The sequence below is a fragment of the Pezoporus wallicus genome, unplaced genomic scaffold, assembly GCF_028554395.1.
Source record: "Pezoporus wallicus isolate ANWC-B61680 ecotype Strahan unplaced genomic scaffold, APGP_CSIRO_Pwel_v1 contig_6428, whole genome shotgun sequence".
Taxonomy (NCBI): Eukaryota; Metazoa; Chordata; class Aves; order Psittaciformes; family Psittacidae; genus Pezoporus; species Pezoporus wallicus.
The window spans coordinates 1,841,487-1,859,700 of NW_026639269.1; the positions used below are offsets into that span (position 1 = coordinate 1,841,487).

The 18,214-nt window shown below is 38.2% G+C and overlaps 1 protein-coding gene across 1 annotated transcript in view; it reads left to right on the plus strand.

Moving 5' to 3' along the window:
- Positions 1 to 9,198, plus strand: part of LRRC1 (leucine rich repeat containing 1) — a 70,794-nt gene extending 61,596 nt beyond the window's left edge. The window contains exons 11-14 of the mRNA XM_057414045.1: positions 3,063 to 3,178; positions 4,091 to 4,263; positions 5,899 to 6,035; positions 7,930 to 9,198. Of these exons, the coding sequence (XP_057270028.1) occupies positions 3,063 to 3,178; positions 4,091 to 4,263; positions 5,899 to 6,035; positions 7,930 to 8,088 (585 nt within the window). The 3' untranslated portion in view covers positions 8,089 to 9,198. The remainder of the gene's footprint in view (positions 1 to 3,062; positions 3,179 to 4,090; positions 4,264 to 5,898; positions 6,036 to 7,929) is intronic.
- Positions 9,199 to 18,214: the final 9,016 nt, after the last annotated feature.

An 18,214-nucleotide genomic window follows, 5' to 3' on the forward strand; every position in this document is an offset into this window, starting at 1 on the left:
GGCAAAGTCTGTTGTAAGCATGTGATCAGACCCTTGGAAAGCATGACTCTGTGTTAGTTAATGACCCTCGGCCAAATCAGTGGTGCTCTGATACTGTATTACTTCGTGGTGGTCACAATGATGTTTTCCTTTCAGCATGCCATTCAATGTGTGCACTTTGCCTCAGTGGTACCGCTTTGTGTTTAGGTTTTCAGATGTTGGACCAGATGTTTTTCTGTACTGCTGAATGGGTGCCATCTCTTTTCAAAGTGACAAAGATTGCATTTTTTAACTGTCAGCTTGTCTTTTTCTCTGTGATATCTCACCCGATGCTGCTTTTTAGATGCTGCCTGCATTTCTAAAAAGTTTCACTAAAAATATTTCAGTATCCATCTGTTATCTCCCCCTGCCACCCTGTTTTTTAAAAAAAGGTCTTCACTACCCCCAAATGATACAAAATGTTTGAACAATTACCTACTGACTGATAAAGCAAAGTTAAAATAACTGAAGTTAAAGTAACTCTGGAGTTCTAACCCTCTTTGGCAGTAGAAGAATGTATGTTTTGTCTCCATTTGTTGGCATGCTCTTGTCCAGTATGGAAAAAAAAAAATGAACATTTCTTATATTTTCTTAATTGTTAGCCGCTTGGAAAATTATGGGTCAGGTAAATTGATAACCCTGTAAGTATTATTCAGTCCATGGTTCTACTGTTACCTCTCATTAAACTGCTTTAAATGCATGATGACTCAGGCCGGCTGGTTCCACTGCTGCATTTTTCCATTGTCACAAGTATAGAAGTTTGGGTCTCATCAGAGCTGCATGGCTTTACTTTGTTCTGCTAAACTGTTTAGATCTCCATGCTCCAAGACTGAATAGCTCAAACTTCATTCATGGAAAATTGAACACTTTGTGTGCAGTTAGGGCATCACTTGCTAGCTCATCAACATTCACTAATTTATCTCTTGCTTTTCACAGCTCCTCATGTTAGATACACCAATGAGACAGTGTGTGTGTGTATATTATTATTTTCTGTATGGCACTATGTTCTGTGGATGTGTCAAAGCACATAATCTAAGAATTGATACATGCTTTAAAGTGAAGAGCAGAATCGTTTGCTCACAATTTGAGTGCTGTTTCTTTTAGGGGCTTTGATTCATGAGCTAAAATGTCTGACAAGGTTGTAGCTCCTATCATACCCACAGGCCTGGGAAAGCTGATGCTCTTGTGGAATAGCTGCATCTTAAGAGTGCAGTGATTTAAGGGAAACCATTCCAGATTTTGTTTTGTCAAGAGAATATTAGAATCATAGAATCGTTAGGGTTGGAAAGGACCTTAAGATCATCTAGTTCCAACCCCCCTGCTGTGGGCAGGGACACCTCACACTAAACCATATCACCCAAGGCCTCGTCCAACCTGGCCTTGAACACTGCCAGGGATGGAGCATTCACAACCTCCCTGGGCAACCCATTCCAGTGCCTCACCACCCTAACAGGAAAGAATTTCCTTCTTATATCCAGTCTAAACTTCCCCTGTTTAAGTTACTGTTCTGTAACTTTGTGCTGTAAATAGCTTGTGAATCAGAAGCCTTGATTGGGGGCTGATTGCTGCTTTCTGCCATTAAAATGTATTTATGATACAAGGGAAGGTGAGTTGGGTATAAATGCTCCATTAGTTTTTGTTTCATTTTCTAAGTCATAGTTGTAGCCTTTAAAAAAATGGCTTTTTCCTAGGTAAATAGAGCAGTTTACATCAACTAGATTTTTACTTTGACTAGTAGAAAAGCTTTTGTGGTATTTGTAATTTCAAACTTGGGTTTGGACTGAACTGTGGATTTTGTAGACAGAAGTGACAGTTAAGTAGAACACATAAATAATTTCAGCTCAGATTTGAGGACTCCTGACCAAGATGTAGTGACATGTTGGCTATATTGTGACAGAACCTTCTTATATGTGTTTGACTACAGAAGTCATCTAACGTTTGATCTAAGATCTTTCAGTAGGCTTGCTGTCTATAGTTAGGTTTTCAGTCTACTTAACTTGCAAGCTTCAAAAGGCATTGGGATGTTTTGCCTCTAAGTATTAGAGTATTTGCCTCTAATACTTAGAGTAAGAGAAGAAACATATTTTCGTTTCCTTCTCATGGTGAGTTTTGGAACTGGCAAACAAACAGCAGTGCTTTTTGAAGTTGCATATGATAAACAAAGGTAAGTTTCCTTCGTGAACAGGAGCAAAGTTACTTGAAGCAGCTTTCAAGTTGCTAAAACTAATAATCTTGGTGTTTATAGGAGTAGTATTGCTATCTGGAACAAAAAGTGGAATGTTGGTTGTTTTTAATCAAGTGTAGATGGTTTATTTTTCTGAAAACGTATACTTCTGATGCAAAATACAGGTATTTTGAAGGTAAAACTGAAAACTCCCATCCTTTACATCAAAAACTAGTTTAGGAAGCAAATGCTTATCTTTGTATTAATTGGTAGAGAGAGAGGATTAAATTTGCTGGTTCATACGGGAATCGTCTTGAAATTAGATGCTTCTAATAAAACAGGGCATCAAAGATATTACTGTTTTTGTGAACTCTTCATTACTCTGTATGGACTTTATGAATGTTGGGAGTTGATTGGTGTATTTAGCATTTTGCCCTAAAGCCCCATAGTACTTGCCTGTATCTGAAGTTATGACGAGGAACTAGAATTAGTATGTAAAGCATAAAGCTAGAAGAAGTTGAAAGTTAAGGCTTTGTGAGGGTTGACTACAAAGTGGCACCTGTGTGATCACTGATCTCTTCCTGGTCTGGAAGGCTCTAAAAGGTAGGCAGAATCTGACCTATTTTAAAGATATACATTAGTCACAGATGTTCAAGAAACTTCACCAGTAGACTTGCTTCAGGTCAGACTTAAATTTTAAGCTAATGCTTGTTTGCAGTCTGTACCTCTGGGTGAAGTGTCTGGCAGGCATTGTCTCTTGAATGTGCTATGACATATTACGTGACCCGTACTGCATGCCTTTGTTTATACTGTTGTGCTGCCACAAAACCAGACATTTCTTTCTTTTTTTTTTTTTTTCCCCTTGTCTTCTCTAATATAGATTGGGGGGTGCTGCAGTCTTAATGTCTTTTCTGTACGTGACAACAGATTATCTCGAATTCCCTCTGAAGTTTCACAAGCCACTGAACTTCATGTCCTGGATGTTGCAGGAAATAGGTAAGAGATTTTTGTATTGTCATGCTCCTTTGCTGGATTTACTTAATTCTTTCTGACCACAAAATAGATTACATCTAAGAATGCTGCAATAAAAAAACAGTTATGACTTTTGTGTTAGTATTACCGTTGAAAATGTCAAAGTAGTCTTCCCCTTGGCCCAAAGTAGTATAGTGTGTTGTCATGAGGGCATTTTCTGGATTGCTTTGACCCTGAGGAAAAAGATAGGATTAAAACAACCTTTGGATCTGTGTGTTTCTGAGTTAAAACTGAGAATCTAGGCCATTTGGTAGAGTTTCTGCTGAAACTACCAGCCTTAATGTTAAGCAACACTAACACCGAGTGTCTTGTCTTAAAGCTGCAGTGCAAGTAACAAATAATGCCACTTTGACCTTGTGGCTTCTCCTAAATCTTAGTTGATATGCTTCATACATCAAAATGCAAAAAAAAGGAATGGATTGAAGCATAAACCAGTGAATTTGTTCATTGCTTAGTAGGAAGTTAACGGGGGGGGGTGGGGGTGGGGGGTGGAAGCAAATAGCATCTCATCTGTGCAATGTAATTGTCTCATAGGCATTTACATATTTCTGTTCTGGCAGTTGTTTATATATAAGGCTCCAGAGAAGAAGCAGCTGTCTGCCTTCCACAGTATTTTACTGCAGTAGTAAAACCTGAGCATTGTTTTATCTGTTATTCACAGCTACAGAAAATTACGGTATAAAATTAAGTTGCAGATTGTTTTTGAAAGAAGGGAGTAGTTGCAGTTTGACTGCTGCAATGTCTTCTATTAGAGTCATTGATCTCAATCCTGTTTATTCCAACTCAGGGTTATATACTTAAAAGTCAACTTTGTGACCATCTATTACATCTCCTAGAGATTTCTCTGACTCTTTTACTTTTCTTTTTTTGAACTAGGCTAACGTATCTTCCCATCTCACTGACTACCTTAAAGCTGAAGGCTTTGTGGTTGTCTGATAACCAGTCCCAACCTTTGCTGACGTTTCAGACTGACACAGACCCTGAAACAGGAGAAAAGATTTTAACATGTGTATTACTTCCTCAAATGCCTTCTGAGCCTGGTTGCCAAGGTGAGTGACTGCAGTCAGTTTTTCATTACATAGAGAAGTACAACTTTTTTGTTTACTGAGTTGTTTGTTCCATAAAGGTTTGTAAAACATGCATAAGCTCAAATGAGCAAAGTAACAAAGTTCTGATTGAATTTTCACTTTCAAAGTTCTTTTTAAGTGATCAGACTAGTTTTCAGAAGGCTTGAAAAACATGGCTGTGAGTATTATTTAAAATACCGTGACACCAGCTACGATAAATAAAATACAGACCTGGAAGAAGAGCACTTAATCATATTATTCTGAGGCTTGTCAGTGGGCCAAATAGTGTTGCCCATGTTTATGTACATTGATTATACATCTTAAATACATAGATATTCCAACTACAGTCTCTTTACTACAAAAATAATTGAATAGCTAGTAATAATCATAGTTTCATAAAATGTTTTGGGTTGGAAGGAACTTTAAAGATCATTTAGTTCCAACCTCCCTGCCATAGACAGGGACACCTTCCATTAGACCAGGTTGCTGAAAGCTGCATCTAGCCTGGCCTTGAACATGGTAAGTAATAGACATTTTACTTCTTAGAAAGCTAGTTTTCTTTCAAGCAAAGATTTTTTACAGTAACTTTGTTATAGTCTTCAACAACTGTAAAATTGCAGTATAAGTTGCTTTTACCTTTTGTGCTAAAACTTGCCTCTGTCAGATGGAACTATAGACTCTTTTTCACTGTTGGCTGGGTTGCTGCTGCAATAACTTGTGGATGTTTTTTGTCCTTAAGCTTTTATAGCTGTGTGTGAACATTCAAGGGGATTCATCTGTGCTAATATTTAAACTTTGGCTGTAACCACTGGAGAGTAATTTATCCCATCCGAGAATAGACTTAAAAGAAATCATGTGGATTCTTTTGCACTGGGTACAAAGGGAGCCTGAGGAGAAAAGCTCAGCTGTAGGTATCTGTATTATAGGTACCCAAACTTACCTAAATTAATTCTACTCTTTCAGTACTATGCATCTGGAGCAAATAGAAAGCATTAAAGAAGTAGAATTGTAGAAGTGGCTGGTTTATGCCCACTTCTGGATTTGAAGAATACAAATTGCATTAAAAAACAAATTAACCCCTTTAGATTTAGAGATTAATCTAGTTCAAGAAGAGTAACTGAGGTAGACTGACTTTCTCTAAAGGTCTGACTACTAGAAATTAGATTTCCTGCTGTCCGGAAGAATCTCATGGCTTCAAGGGTAGATGGCTTGGAATTAAGACTGTAGAATGTGCATGCCTCATAATTCTAAAAGGATGAGATCAGTAAAAGCAATGAGCCACTTGAAGAGCTGGCTAATGTCAGATGGCAGCCATGATGCAGAAAAAGGCATATATAATGCCAAGTATATTAAATCATATAATCAGTACTCTAAAACTGCCACAAACCCAAAACAGTCCAAGTACAGAAATTTCTCATTTATACAAAAACTATTTATTGTGTGTATTTGATAATAGAAAATCAATGCAAGTTCTGTTTTATATGGAAAAAGAAGTAGAAATACACAATTGTAAATCTCAGATGAGTGATTGGCTGGATATTGCAGTTATTAAAAATATAGCATGTTGATGTTTCAGACTTGCTGTGAATCTTTAGTTACATTTTACTATTCTGACAGATAACCTACCACGATGTGGTGCACTGGAGAGTTTGGTAAATGAAATGTCAGATGAAACATGGAATGAGCGGGCAGTGAATAGAGTCAGTGCAATTCGCTTTTTAGAAGATGAAAAAGATGAAGAGGATAACGAAATGGTATGTTTTTCACATCTTTGTAGACATTGTGACTTTAATGCAAAGTTTTAAAAGTATCTGAGCTCTTGTGCTATAAATATTTCAGCTGTAACTGCATGCTTTTGTGGATGTTTTTAGCGGATGTTGACTACCAAAACTTTTCATATTGACTTAAAATGCTTTTTTTCTTGTTATTTTTTAATTTTTTTTCCTTTCTGCTTTGAATATAACTTTTATGTTCTAATGCAGGACAGTCTTTGTTTTGCTTTGTTTTCCTGTGTCTGCTCAGGATGTTTTCTTTCCAGAAACAAGATAGGATCTTTCTTTGCATCTGTGAAGCTTTACTGCCTGAAAGTATATAGGGTTTAATTTAGGATTCCAGCACTCTGGCATGTGTCTCCATTAATTTTTCCATTGTTTGTCTCTATAATTTCTATTTACAATCTCATACTTTCTCTTTATTTCTTCTTTTTTTTTTTTTTTTGTTATCCTCCTCCACCATTTGCATTGAAACAACCATAGTGTCTGTAAACAGCAAGAACACTGCTCATTAGTATCCCGCTTAAACAAAGGATGTGGGAACATCTGTCACTGTACTTATAAGACCTCTCTGTTATATTGGGCTCTGCATGTTCTGAAGATCAAAACGCAACATGATCTTTAGCTTTACTAACTTTCATTAACAGTTAAAACTCTTTATAAAGGTTAAGACTACTTCAGTCAGATGGATTTTCAGTGAACTTCTCTAATGCTCTAAAAACTTGCTTGTGGTTCTATCTAGAGCTCAGCTTGAGATACTTCATGGCACTGTCTGGGGTTGTAGCACACTAGAAACATGGTCTTACATTAAAAAGTGACTATAAAAATTCTTAGTTTGTAGGGAAACAAATATTTAAGTTTTCAAGTAAGGTGGTTGCAGAAACTAAATGTTTGTGGCAAGCATGGTTTGTAGACTGACTGTTAAGGGAGTTCAGAATGAGGCTTCTTAACTATGACAATCTGAGAATGTCCATGCAGTAACGAAGGCTCAGGTATTAATACTGCTTTAAGTCATGGTGTTACAGCCTGACTTGAGGCAAGAACCTTTTTAGGGGAAAAAGAAGTCTATGATCCTACTGGGGAGGAGGAAGGGCCGATTTCCAAAGTATTCTTGACCAATACATTCATGGGTCACCAGTTCTGCTGTAATATGCTCAGTTTAGATTAATTAACTGAAAAGTTAATTGTATATATGTTTTATACTAATACATACTTGTGCAATTATTCTTGGTGATCTATTGGTCTCTAATCTGGATGCTAACTAGGGTTTTCATAAATTTTGTTTTCCTTGTAAAGGTTTCAGCACAATGATGTTAGATGTTCTTGTGTCTAAGATGGGAGAGAAATGCCCCCTGTTCTTCCCTTTAAGCTATTTGTTCTCAATTGACAAAAGAACCAAACTGTGTGGTGGGATAGGGAAGGCTTACAGAGCTCCAGACAAACATGTATTTGATGCTGGAAAAGGGTCTTGTGGGATTCTTTGAAAACCATCTTGAATGGTTTTTGATTGAAATGTGATCTTACATCACTTGGATGGGTTTTGGGGGAAAAGATAAATAAAAATCCCAACTATATTTATGAAAGAATCTTCATAACTTGTAATTGTAGTTCACTTGAGTGGCTTTCAGATTAGTAGGTCAAGAGAGGAAAAAATTGCTCTAGACAGTTCTGAAACTCTCTTTCGCTGTCTCTGTAAACAAGCAGCTACAAAAATAATGTTCAGCAGAGAGCATGGTAGTTTGAAAAAGAAAAGGGGGGTAAAAAAGAGAAAAAATCAATACCTAGTATTTGCTACATGAATGCTAAAGCCTTGAAAGTGTATGTTGTTTTTCAAAGAGACGAAGGCAAAACCACTTATTGCGCTGTTTATTTTTAGAGAACACTTCTAAGGCGAGCCACTCCACACCCTGGAGAATTAAAGAACATGAAAAAGACAGTGGAGAATTTACGGAATGATATGAATGCTGCTAAAGGACTGGATTCAAACAAAAACGAGGTCAATAATGCCATTGACAGAGTGACCACTTCTGTGTAGAGTTTCATCTCCGGGTTTTACCTCCTGTGTCTTCCCCTGCTGTTGAAATGTTCCTGTCGCCTTCTGGGACCTCACTGAGCCCCTTTTTGTTTTTAACCAGAACCTGATTCATCGTCTCCATATATGTGAAAAGTGCTGCCCACTGGAGGAAAGTGCCTTATTTCATCTAGGCAGTGAACCAATAATTTCCAAATCAATATTGTAATTTTAATAGTGCTAGGCTTTTTAAAGTATAATACACTACTGTATGCAGAATACAATATTTTTGTCTTAAACACAGGAGAAATAGTGCTTTTCTTTTCCAGAGTGCTGGGATATCTTTTTTCCAGTGGCTGGATGTGCTGGTGAGAAATACAGTTTTGTGGAAAATTTATACACTTTTTTATTTTTTTTGGCAGCTCAGATGGTGTAAATTTTAAATTTTTGTATAGGACTTTCATAACAAGAGGATGTATTTCATTTTTAAGAGAAAATTTATCTTGAGAGGTACATATTTTCATATTTGTGGAAGAGAACAAGTTTCATGGGCAACTGCATTCATTCATGTGGACCACCCATTGTGCCTTATTGTGTCTGGTATGTCATATTAGTCTCAAATATAGAAATTCTCAAGGAAAGTGAGTAGATTTAATATTGATCTTCTGTTTCAGATATGTTTTTCAGACCGTAATTTGTTGGGATTTTTGAAGCAGAGAACTTATGTTTATATTATGGGATTTAGGTTGTAAAGCACAAATGTTAGTTTTGTTGTAAACAGGATTGAGATTAAAATGACCAAACTGCTATTGTTTATTACATAATGCACTCACACTTTAAGTTAGTTGTAATAAAACATCATATTTTGGATGCTGTGTTGCATTGCAGTCATTAGAAATTCATGCTTCCATTGTTCTTTTTTTAAATGTGCCATCTGTAAAATAACTTGAAAAACAGCACAATAGACTTTCAGAAGCACAGTATGAAATTAGTTTTATGTATTACACAAGAAAGCATGATTCGTTAAAGTGCTTTGGTGGTTTTATATAGATATATAAAACCATAATAAAATCTTCAAAAGCTTCAATAGATTTATTGTATCATTAAATAGCAATTAAAGAATATATGAATTAATACTGGAATTACGATCATTGTTACTGTGTTGCACTTCCAGTGGTCCAGTTCTGATTTCAAGGTCTTATTAAAACTGGGGGTTCTGGTTTGTTTATAAAGTAAGTATTAACTGAGTTGAATTCAGTAAATAACAATTTTGCAAAGGGCTGATAAAGATGATTTTGGTGTCTCTGTGTTCAGTGTGTGCCATGAGCTAACAAAGACCACTGACTTGTTCAGACTTGAGCAGCCTGAGGTCAGAGCAAAGATTTGACATATTTGGTGTGAACTAATGCAATGAACCCAAGTTTCAACCTGACACTTCATGTATGGCAAAGCACATCTCTTGTTCTGCTGAACATTTTTTCCAGTAAGCATTAATTATATGAGGGTTTCTGGAAGACGATAGGAAATGAGATCAGGGAAGTCATAGTAACTTCTGTGTTTAAAATAATAACTGAAATATTTGATAAATTTTGTAATTTAACTTTATAAATTTTGATTTGAAGCTTTTACAAAAGGCACTGCTTTCTTTATGATATTGAGCAAGTAGGTTTTGCAAGCCATCTGCAAATACTCAAATCTAACCTGGCAAAATACCTTAATTTTTATCATTCTTCCCATCCCAAAGATTCAAGGCATTGTCTCGTTGCAGGAGGTGCTGCAGGTTGATAGGTTAGTTGAAAGGTAATGGAGTTTCATTGCTCCCAAGGCAGAGTTCTCCCAGTTGTTCTTGGTAAGCTAGTGTTAAAAACAGAAAAAACCCCGATGTTTGGTATGTCTGACTCCAACCTTGGGTAGATTATATTTTTTAAGTACTTACTGGAACTGACAAAGCAAAAGTTTAAAAATGTAGGAAACTTTGTACCCAGAGTCCAAGTAAACATTGGCAAACTCATTTGAGATGAAAATGAGTTCCTAAAAAAGACAGACCAAAGCCAAAGGCAGCAAGACTCTGCTCTGTGATGCCAAGTTTTTATTTGGAGGCTGCGGTTTGTTTCGTTTTTAGCATCTGCTGCAGATATAAACAGGAGAGCTCCATCAACACAATGAAATGAATGTGTAAAGCCTGGATTTGGGCCTTGCCTACTACACCACCAGATGAAAATAATTAACTACCCATGTGCACCTAATCTTTCCTGGTAAAGTCAAAACAAGAAGTAAATCTTGTTACAGCTCTGTGGTAGGTGCTTTGTCTGTAGGCAGTTATTTCTTCTATATTCCATCAGACCTCTGGAGACTGCGCTGCAGCCCCAAAAGCCCCAAACCTAGCCAGAAGACAGGCACTACTTGCTGTATGGGCTTTGACATGAAGTAACTAGCCAGCAGTCTGTCTGTTTTCTTTTTGTTTCTCTTTATACATTCCCCCCCCCCCCCCTTTTTTTTTTCAATTTTTTTTCCTTTTTTTCCTTGTAAACAGTAGAAGGAATGCTTGGTTTTGCTTCTCTGGCTGCTGAGAAATGGGTGATCCAGGCTTATTGTCTTCATTTGGAACAGTTTCACGTTCCTCCTACCTAGGGTGGCTATTATTGTCTCCCTGTTGTTATCAGCCAAAGACAGGTGGTATGAATTGCTCATTGAAGGTGTTTGCCTCCATTCATTTGCAAAAGAAAATAAATTGAGCTCAGACTAGAAGCCAGCAGTTGCTTGATGGGGACGTTAGAGAAGCTGAAGTCCATCATAGAATTGCTTAGATTGGAAAAGACCTTTAAGATCATCAAGTCCAACTATTATCTCAGGACTGCCAAGACCACCACTAAACCATATCACTGAGGGCCTCGTCTACACGGTTTTTGAACACTTCCAGGGATGGTGATTCCACCACTTTACTGGGCAGCCTGTTCCTGGTGCAGTTTTCGCAGCCTTACAGGCCTCAGCGTTGCTTAGTTCTTCTGCATATTTGGATATAATACTACATCATCAAACCATCCTTGCTGCTATCCCAAAAGGAGTATTGGTGGCCCTTGCTTTTCACTGCCACCTGTCTTCACTTACTGAGTCTGTGTAATGAAGGTCTGGATGGTCTTCATGTTGTTTTTTTTTCAGTGAACATCTGGGTGATCTGAAAAAGTAGGTATATTTTCCAGTTTTCTAGAGGAGCGCTGGATAGTGCTGTATCTTGTTAATCTCTTCTGTTTATGCTTTTTGAGTGAGGCAATTTGAGATTCTGTTCTGCTGCAGGTAGCTCAGCAGTATATACAATCTAATGTAGGGTGTTTGAGCTTAGCAATAAGTGCATTTTTCCAGGCTGATAAAAGCTTAAGGTATTACAACAACTGCTGGTAGTGTGGAATAATAGCACTTGAACTGTCATTTGTTTTCAGGACTGAAAGTGACAAGTGGCTACCTTTTCTCTCCCCCAGATCCTAAATGTTTGATTCACAGCAGCTTTATTGTGAAGGAGTGACTTCTATGTTGTTCCACACAGTAGCCTGGACCCCATCAGTGCGTCTGATCGCTTGAATGCTCCATATGTGTGCCATTTTATAAAGTGGTTTGTGTACACTTGTCCTCAAAACAGCATCAGTAGAGTTCCACCCAGTTTTAACTGTATTCTATATCCAGAAAAAAGCTGATAATGTTTGTTATGCTGAACCAGTGTTTGTCCTTGAAAGCTTGTATGATGAGCCCTCCCTTGCCAGGCTCTGGCTTATTTCTCTTGCTGATGCTTTGAGGAGCCTGAGTAGTAAATATAATTTGTATGCATAATTTCTTCTTTCTCTCTCTACAAACATCTATTTTTATAATTGCTCTTTAAGTCTTTTGGGAGGTGAATTTAATTCAAGGGAAGAAACACTACAAAATTTGCACGCTGCTTTATTAAACAGGTAACCAGGGAAAACCAATTAAATGCACTCCACCATAGTTGTGGAGTGGATTTAATATTGACCTGTCAGTTACTGCATGTGAGTTCTCTTTATTGAAAGTCACGATTCCATAGTCTGACAACAACAGAAAGAACTCCCAACCAAACAACATTTTCTTGCTACCATTGTTAGTGTAGTTAGTGTAGCCACAGATTTTTCCATCCCCTCTGTATCACTCCAGGCTTTTCACACAGCTTCCATATAATTTATGTATCGATATTATTTTTCTGGTTTACATTCCATATTTTTGATAATCAGTGTATTGTGGGAAAGCTCATACTGGAAACTTGCATAGTGCTGTCCTTTCCTGCAAATGACTTGTTTGTGTCCAGGACAAGCTGATCAGCCTGCTTCTTGTCTAATACTGGTGGCTTTACTAGTCCTAGGTAAACTGTTTTTAGCTGCTTAGCTACTTAACAGGTTTCACTACTTGCTGCTTTTGAATGAATGAATTCAGCTTTTGAGAGGAGAGTAGTGACACAGCATTTAATTTTTTAAAGCGTATTCTTTAGTATATCAGTTGGTCCTGTTCTGGTTCACTGTAAATGTCTACCTTCCATTGCAACTCCAGCACACTAGTTGTCAGAAATGTCTAGACCTTTTGTTAATGGAGAATTCATTGCTGTTCTTTACCTTGACTCCCAAAAATAAAAATACTTTAGGTTTTCAATTGACTTAATAAGAGTGCTTCCCATCTTCGGTTTCCATCAGACACACAAATCTGTTTCCGTGCTTAGGTTGCTGTCAGAGAAGATGATAAAAGCTGACTGGTCTTGGCTGTCAATAAATGTTCTGGGTGTTCCCTTTCTCCTGAACCAATTGTGCCTTCCTCTTTCATTCTGAAGTCAGGAATATAATCAGGATTCAACCACCTTAATGAAAAATGTGTGATTTCTGAAAGTGGAAGAGCAGGTACCTTGTTTAAGGAGAGCTCTGTGGGCTGCTTGGCAGGAGCCATCTTGCCTCCTCTTCTGGTGGATGTTGAAGACACCATGTGTTTTATTGTCTCTTCTATGGTTCTTGTGGCAACAGGGTGGCCAGTCATAGGTTCTGCCACAGCAGAGGGATTTGAGGAGTGCAGTGCATGTGGCTGGACCGTGCGTTGTACTAACTTCAGGAACAAGCATTTGTGGCTGTCTAGTTTTGAATTTGTAGCTTCTTCAGGGTGGGCCTTTTAGCACTGATGCTGTTAGTCTGTGACATATTAGGAAGTCGCTTATCTTCATAGAGAAGTCATCTCCCAGAAAGTACAGCATTGGTATTGTCTGTGGGGAAACTGGCTCCTCAGTGATGTTTCAAACCTCCCTTGGTGTTAATACCGGGAAGCAGACAGCTGATGTCCAGTAGCCTTTGACGTTTTTTGACTGTGCTTAGCTGCTTCTGGGGAATGTTGCCTCGACTGAAATCTCTGGATGTGCATCTGGAGGCACTGTAACAGCCATACCCCAAATGTTAGCAATGTTGGCTGCATGGGCCATACACAAAAAGCAACACTTATTGCAGTAGACAGCTACAGACTGTGGTAGCTTTCCTCAAGGTCCACAAGTGCACACAGACCTTGCAAATACCACCAAAGCATCAGCAGCTTGAATTTCAGTTTGTAAGTATCTGCAGAATAATGCAGAGACAGGACTTGACTGGAAGAGTTAGGTTTGTGTTGAACCGAAACTCTCTTCTTTTGGTCCTAAAGCAAACTTGAGCCAATTATGGGACTGTGCGCCACTGATACAAGCAGTTTGATTCTCTGACCTCTCCCAATAACTTGCCAGTTTTACCTAAATAAATGGGCTGCATTAAACCATTTTGAAGTAGCTGATAGGAGATACAATTGTCCTGTGTTTCTGGAAAACAGAGCATTACATGATTATAAACATGACTTGAATTTCTTTATAGTTTGTGGATGACATCATGGAATTCCAATAAACCAAACCAAAACAAAATCTGAGATAACCAACAAAAAGAGTGACTCTGAATATTGCGGATGATTTCTTTCCATTCAAATGTGGAGAAAACTGCAAGTCTGAAGAGCATTTGTATAATGGATGTTTTTGGGATAACCTGCCACATGTTTTCTTAAATGTTATCTTCAGGAAATTAAAAAAATATTATCTGGCTAGTTGAACATCTAAATTTAAAATTGTCATGTCTTTACTGCTAGCAAAGTTTCCCTGTGGAAGGCTTGTTTCAGCAATCTGTTCAGGCGATTTTTGTGTTGCTTCTCTACAGCAAAAGCATATTCAAGACTACCTTTGTTGCAGCAGCATTTTGTTTAGCTTTCATTCTCATTTCATGTGAATCAGACAAAGCTCTTTAGGAACAGCCTTTTGTATTCGAAAAAAGGAATGAGTCTGAAATAGTTTTCAATTAGCAGAATTGTGTTATGTATATTTTTACTTAAAAGGAAAAGGGTGTTTATGTGCTAGGAAATACATCTTTAAAGATGTTTTCTTAACCGTATTTACTAATTAAGCTATTTAAGCTTTTTTTTTTTTTTTTTTTCAAAAATAGGAGAGGATGTAAATTTGGGGGTTTAAGTAGAATTACTAGTAGCAAGTGTATTACCATCAAAATAGGTAACAGAAAGCTCTGGCTTCTACTTGCTGATGGTGACTGGGTTGTTGCTGTGAGCACGGTGTTTCATTGTCGTGGTATGGTTTCAGTGTGGTATTTCAGAAATGTGGATGGCTTTCACGTCTTGGCTTTTATTGCTAGGGTGTTTTGGTTTCTTTTTCATCTGGTAGAATGATTTAGGGTGATATACAGCATTTGTATGCCTTTATTGCCTGGGGGAAATTCATTCTCTACAGGATTTATTAGTGAGATCTTATCGGAATAGACACCTTGTACTTTATGAGAAGAATTTGTCCTTTTAACATACAGGGGCATGATACAGAGGAGTATTTATATTCTGAAGAGATTGCCTTTGCAAACATGACAAACACATTGAAAGGAGGCAAAAAGGGAGCCCACCTGACTTGCTGCTGAAATATTGAAGGAAGATGATCCATCTCCAACCAGTTGGTATCATTACTAATGAAGGGGGATGAAAAATGCATTTCCATGGAACGTAACAACTGCTAGGTACAATAAATAGTTTTTCTGTCCAAACACTTCTGCACTTACAAAGCAGCAGTGTTACACAGTCCAAACAACCGTGAAACTTAAAGTTCTAAATAATGAATTTGCCTTCTTCCTATGTCTTATTCTAAATATTTTAAGATTGTAAATCTTTGTGCTTCACTCTGTGTTTGCTACTGATGACTTAGAACATTGACCTTTTCGGTCTTTTTGGGTCTCAGCTTCCACATGTGTAAAACACAAGGAGAAACTTCCTGTCTTTCGTGGGTAATAAGAAGATCAATTACCTGTAGAATTCTGTGACGAGAAATGATTTTTCTCTTTTAATATTAGGATACTTGCCTGTAGCCTATTTTGTCTCAAAGCAGTCCTATAGTATGTAATGTAATGAGAACGAGCTAATAAATTACTTGAGTTTTGTTAGTTTTATTTTTGGAGTACAGATCTACTATCTGTTAGCTGAACTGTAATGATTTCCACCTTGAGTGGGGATGGCAGCTTATTGACCATCTAATACAATTTTCATTAATACATCTGAGCAAGGAGTTATTTTTGAAAGGGAAAACAAAACCGGTTAAAAAAAATCAGATTGAGTGGTTGCTTTGCATTAAAGCTTAGCAAACAGAGCTGTACCTTCCATCTCTTCCTTACAGCAAACTTTGCACGTGACTGGCGTCACTAAGAACTTGCAGCATTGTGTAGCATTTCTTAGCTTTGTCCAAAAGGGTGAGAAGAGCCAGGTATGGTAACACCCTGGCAGTCAGTAGGTCTAGCAACAGCATCCCTGGCATTCTCTGTTCCTCATCTTATATTGTTACTGAACTCTGGATTAAAAGTCCACTATCTTCTTATTTCAATCCATGCCGCCTTCCTCCTTTTATCAAAAAGGATCAATTTGTAAGAAATTATTGAAGATTAAGATTTGTTTCAAAGTAATTAGTCTTTGCTCACAGCAGCAGTGTTAATTTTCTTTGTTTCTCCATTTTATTGAAATCATAATCCATGGGATGTTTTACTTAAAACAAGTATGTGCAAATATAAAGGCATTTCTGGTTGTTCCACTCAATCTTTTGCCATTGATCTAATCAAACTGCTTTCCATAAAGATAATGCCATCCATGGTACTGCATAGACCTAGCGAAAATGCAAGCAGCTCTTCCCGGAATTGTCATTTTGTTCCCATTTTACTTTAAAATGCTGTACATCAAGAATATTGAAGACTAAAATCTCTTGGGTTAAAGAAGGTAGGACGTGTGAAGCAAATACTGAATTTCCCTTGTAGCTGTATGTCAGCATGAGGAAAAGCATCCTCTGCAGGTGAAGACAGGCAGGGAGCAGGAGTGCCCTACAGCTCTGTATTGCCAGCTCAGCTGCGGGGGGCATAGGGAAGTAAAATCTACTGATGGACATTAGCTTGCTCCTTGTTTATACAGGAGTCTACCACAGCAATTGAATGTATGTTTAAGATGGTGAAATGATTGTCAGCATAAGCTTAATTTGAAATCTGTATCTGTTACCTTGAGAGAACAGCCTTTTACTGGTCTTGCAGAATTTGGTAGGCTGAGTTTGAGAAATTGTTGTTTAGGATTAGGGATCGGGGTCAAACAAGGATAAGACATTCCATCAGAAGAAGTTGAATGCTCCACTGTACCTGTGGAGTACAGTGTTTATTTTTAGAGTGAAATTGCTTTATGACTTCCTAATGAGCTTAAAAGTTGACAAGGATTTAAACTGCCTCTGGAAATCCTCTGAATGCTAGGAGATGTCACATTAGCTATTCTGAAATAAAACAGACCAAAACAGTAGCAAACAGTTTCAACCAGTATGTTATTTACCTATCTGATTAGAATTGCCATCCACCTAGTTAATATTCACAGGAAACAAAGCTTCTATTTAAGGATTCCTTATATTCAAGGCAAGCATAGAGAAATACCAGGAGATATCCTGCCTTGCGTTCTGATTTATCAGGAGCAGTGGGAGCTACTACCATGATCATTGATGTTCAATTAATGAACTAAGTTGACAGTCAGCTTGAGTGCCCTGAGCAATGTGGTTTAGAATAACCAGAAATACCTGCTATTGATCAGCAAACAGTGGTATCTCCAAATGTCAGTGCAGTTCAAAATGTGGTTTAACAGGAAATTTCCTATAGAGGCCAATCATGCCTTCTGCGTACAGTGCAAATAATCCTTTGTTGGGGCTATAATCTTTTCAGGACTCACAGAAAGATCTGTAATTTTTTCCAATGAGACTCTGAGATATTGTCCTTTTCTATGTCCTAATCTTTTCAGCCATCCTAAAACCAAAAAAAAAAAGTGAAAAATCCCAAGGGGAGCTCCTTCAGCACTGAAGGTGAATCAGTATGTCCAGCATTGACAGCCTTGTCATATCTCCTTTACACAGAATCACAGAGTGGTTGGGTTTGGGAGGGTGTGCTGGAGATCAACCCCCCGCTAAAGCAGGGTCATGCACGGGATCATGTTCAGGCAGATTTTGAGTATCTAAAGAGAAGCAGACTCCACAGCCTCTCTGGGCAGCCTGTTCCAACCTTCAAAGTAAAGAAGTTCCTCTTAGTATTCAGGTGGAATTTCCTGTGTTCCAATTTGTTCATGTTACCTCTCATCCTGTCACTGGGCACCACTGAAAAGAATCTGGCCCAATCTTCTTGACACCTGTCCTTAAGATATTTGTGTTCATTTATAAGATCCCCTCTGTTACCTTTTCCCCAGGCTCTCTCACCCTTCCCTCATAAGAGACATGCTCTCCACCCCTAATCATGCTTGCAGCCCTCTGCTGGGCCCTCTCCAGTAGCTCCTTGTCTTTCTGGAGCCAAGAAGCCCAGAACTGGATACAGTGCTCCAGGTGCAGTCTCACTAGGGCAGAGTAGAGGGGGAGGAACACCTCCCTCGTCCATACACTTCCTCAGGCACCCCAGGATACCACTGGCTGCCTTGGCCACAAGGACACAGTGCTATATCATGGTTTACTTGTTCTCCGCCAAGACCCCCAGGTCCTTCTCTGCAGAGCTTCTTTCCAGCAGATCAACCCCTAACCTGTGCTGGTGCATGGGTTTATTCTTCCCCGGGGCGGGAC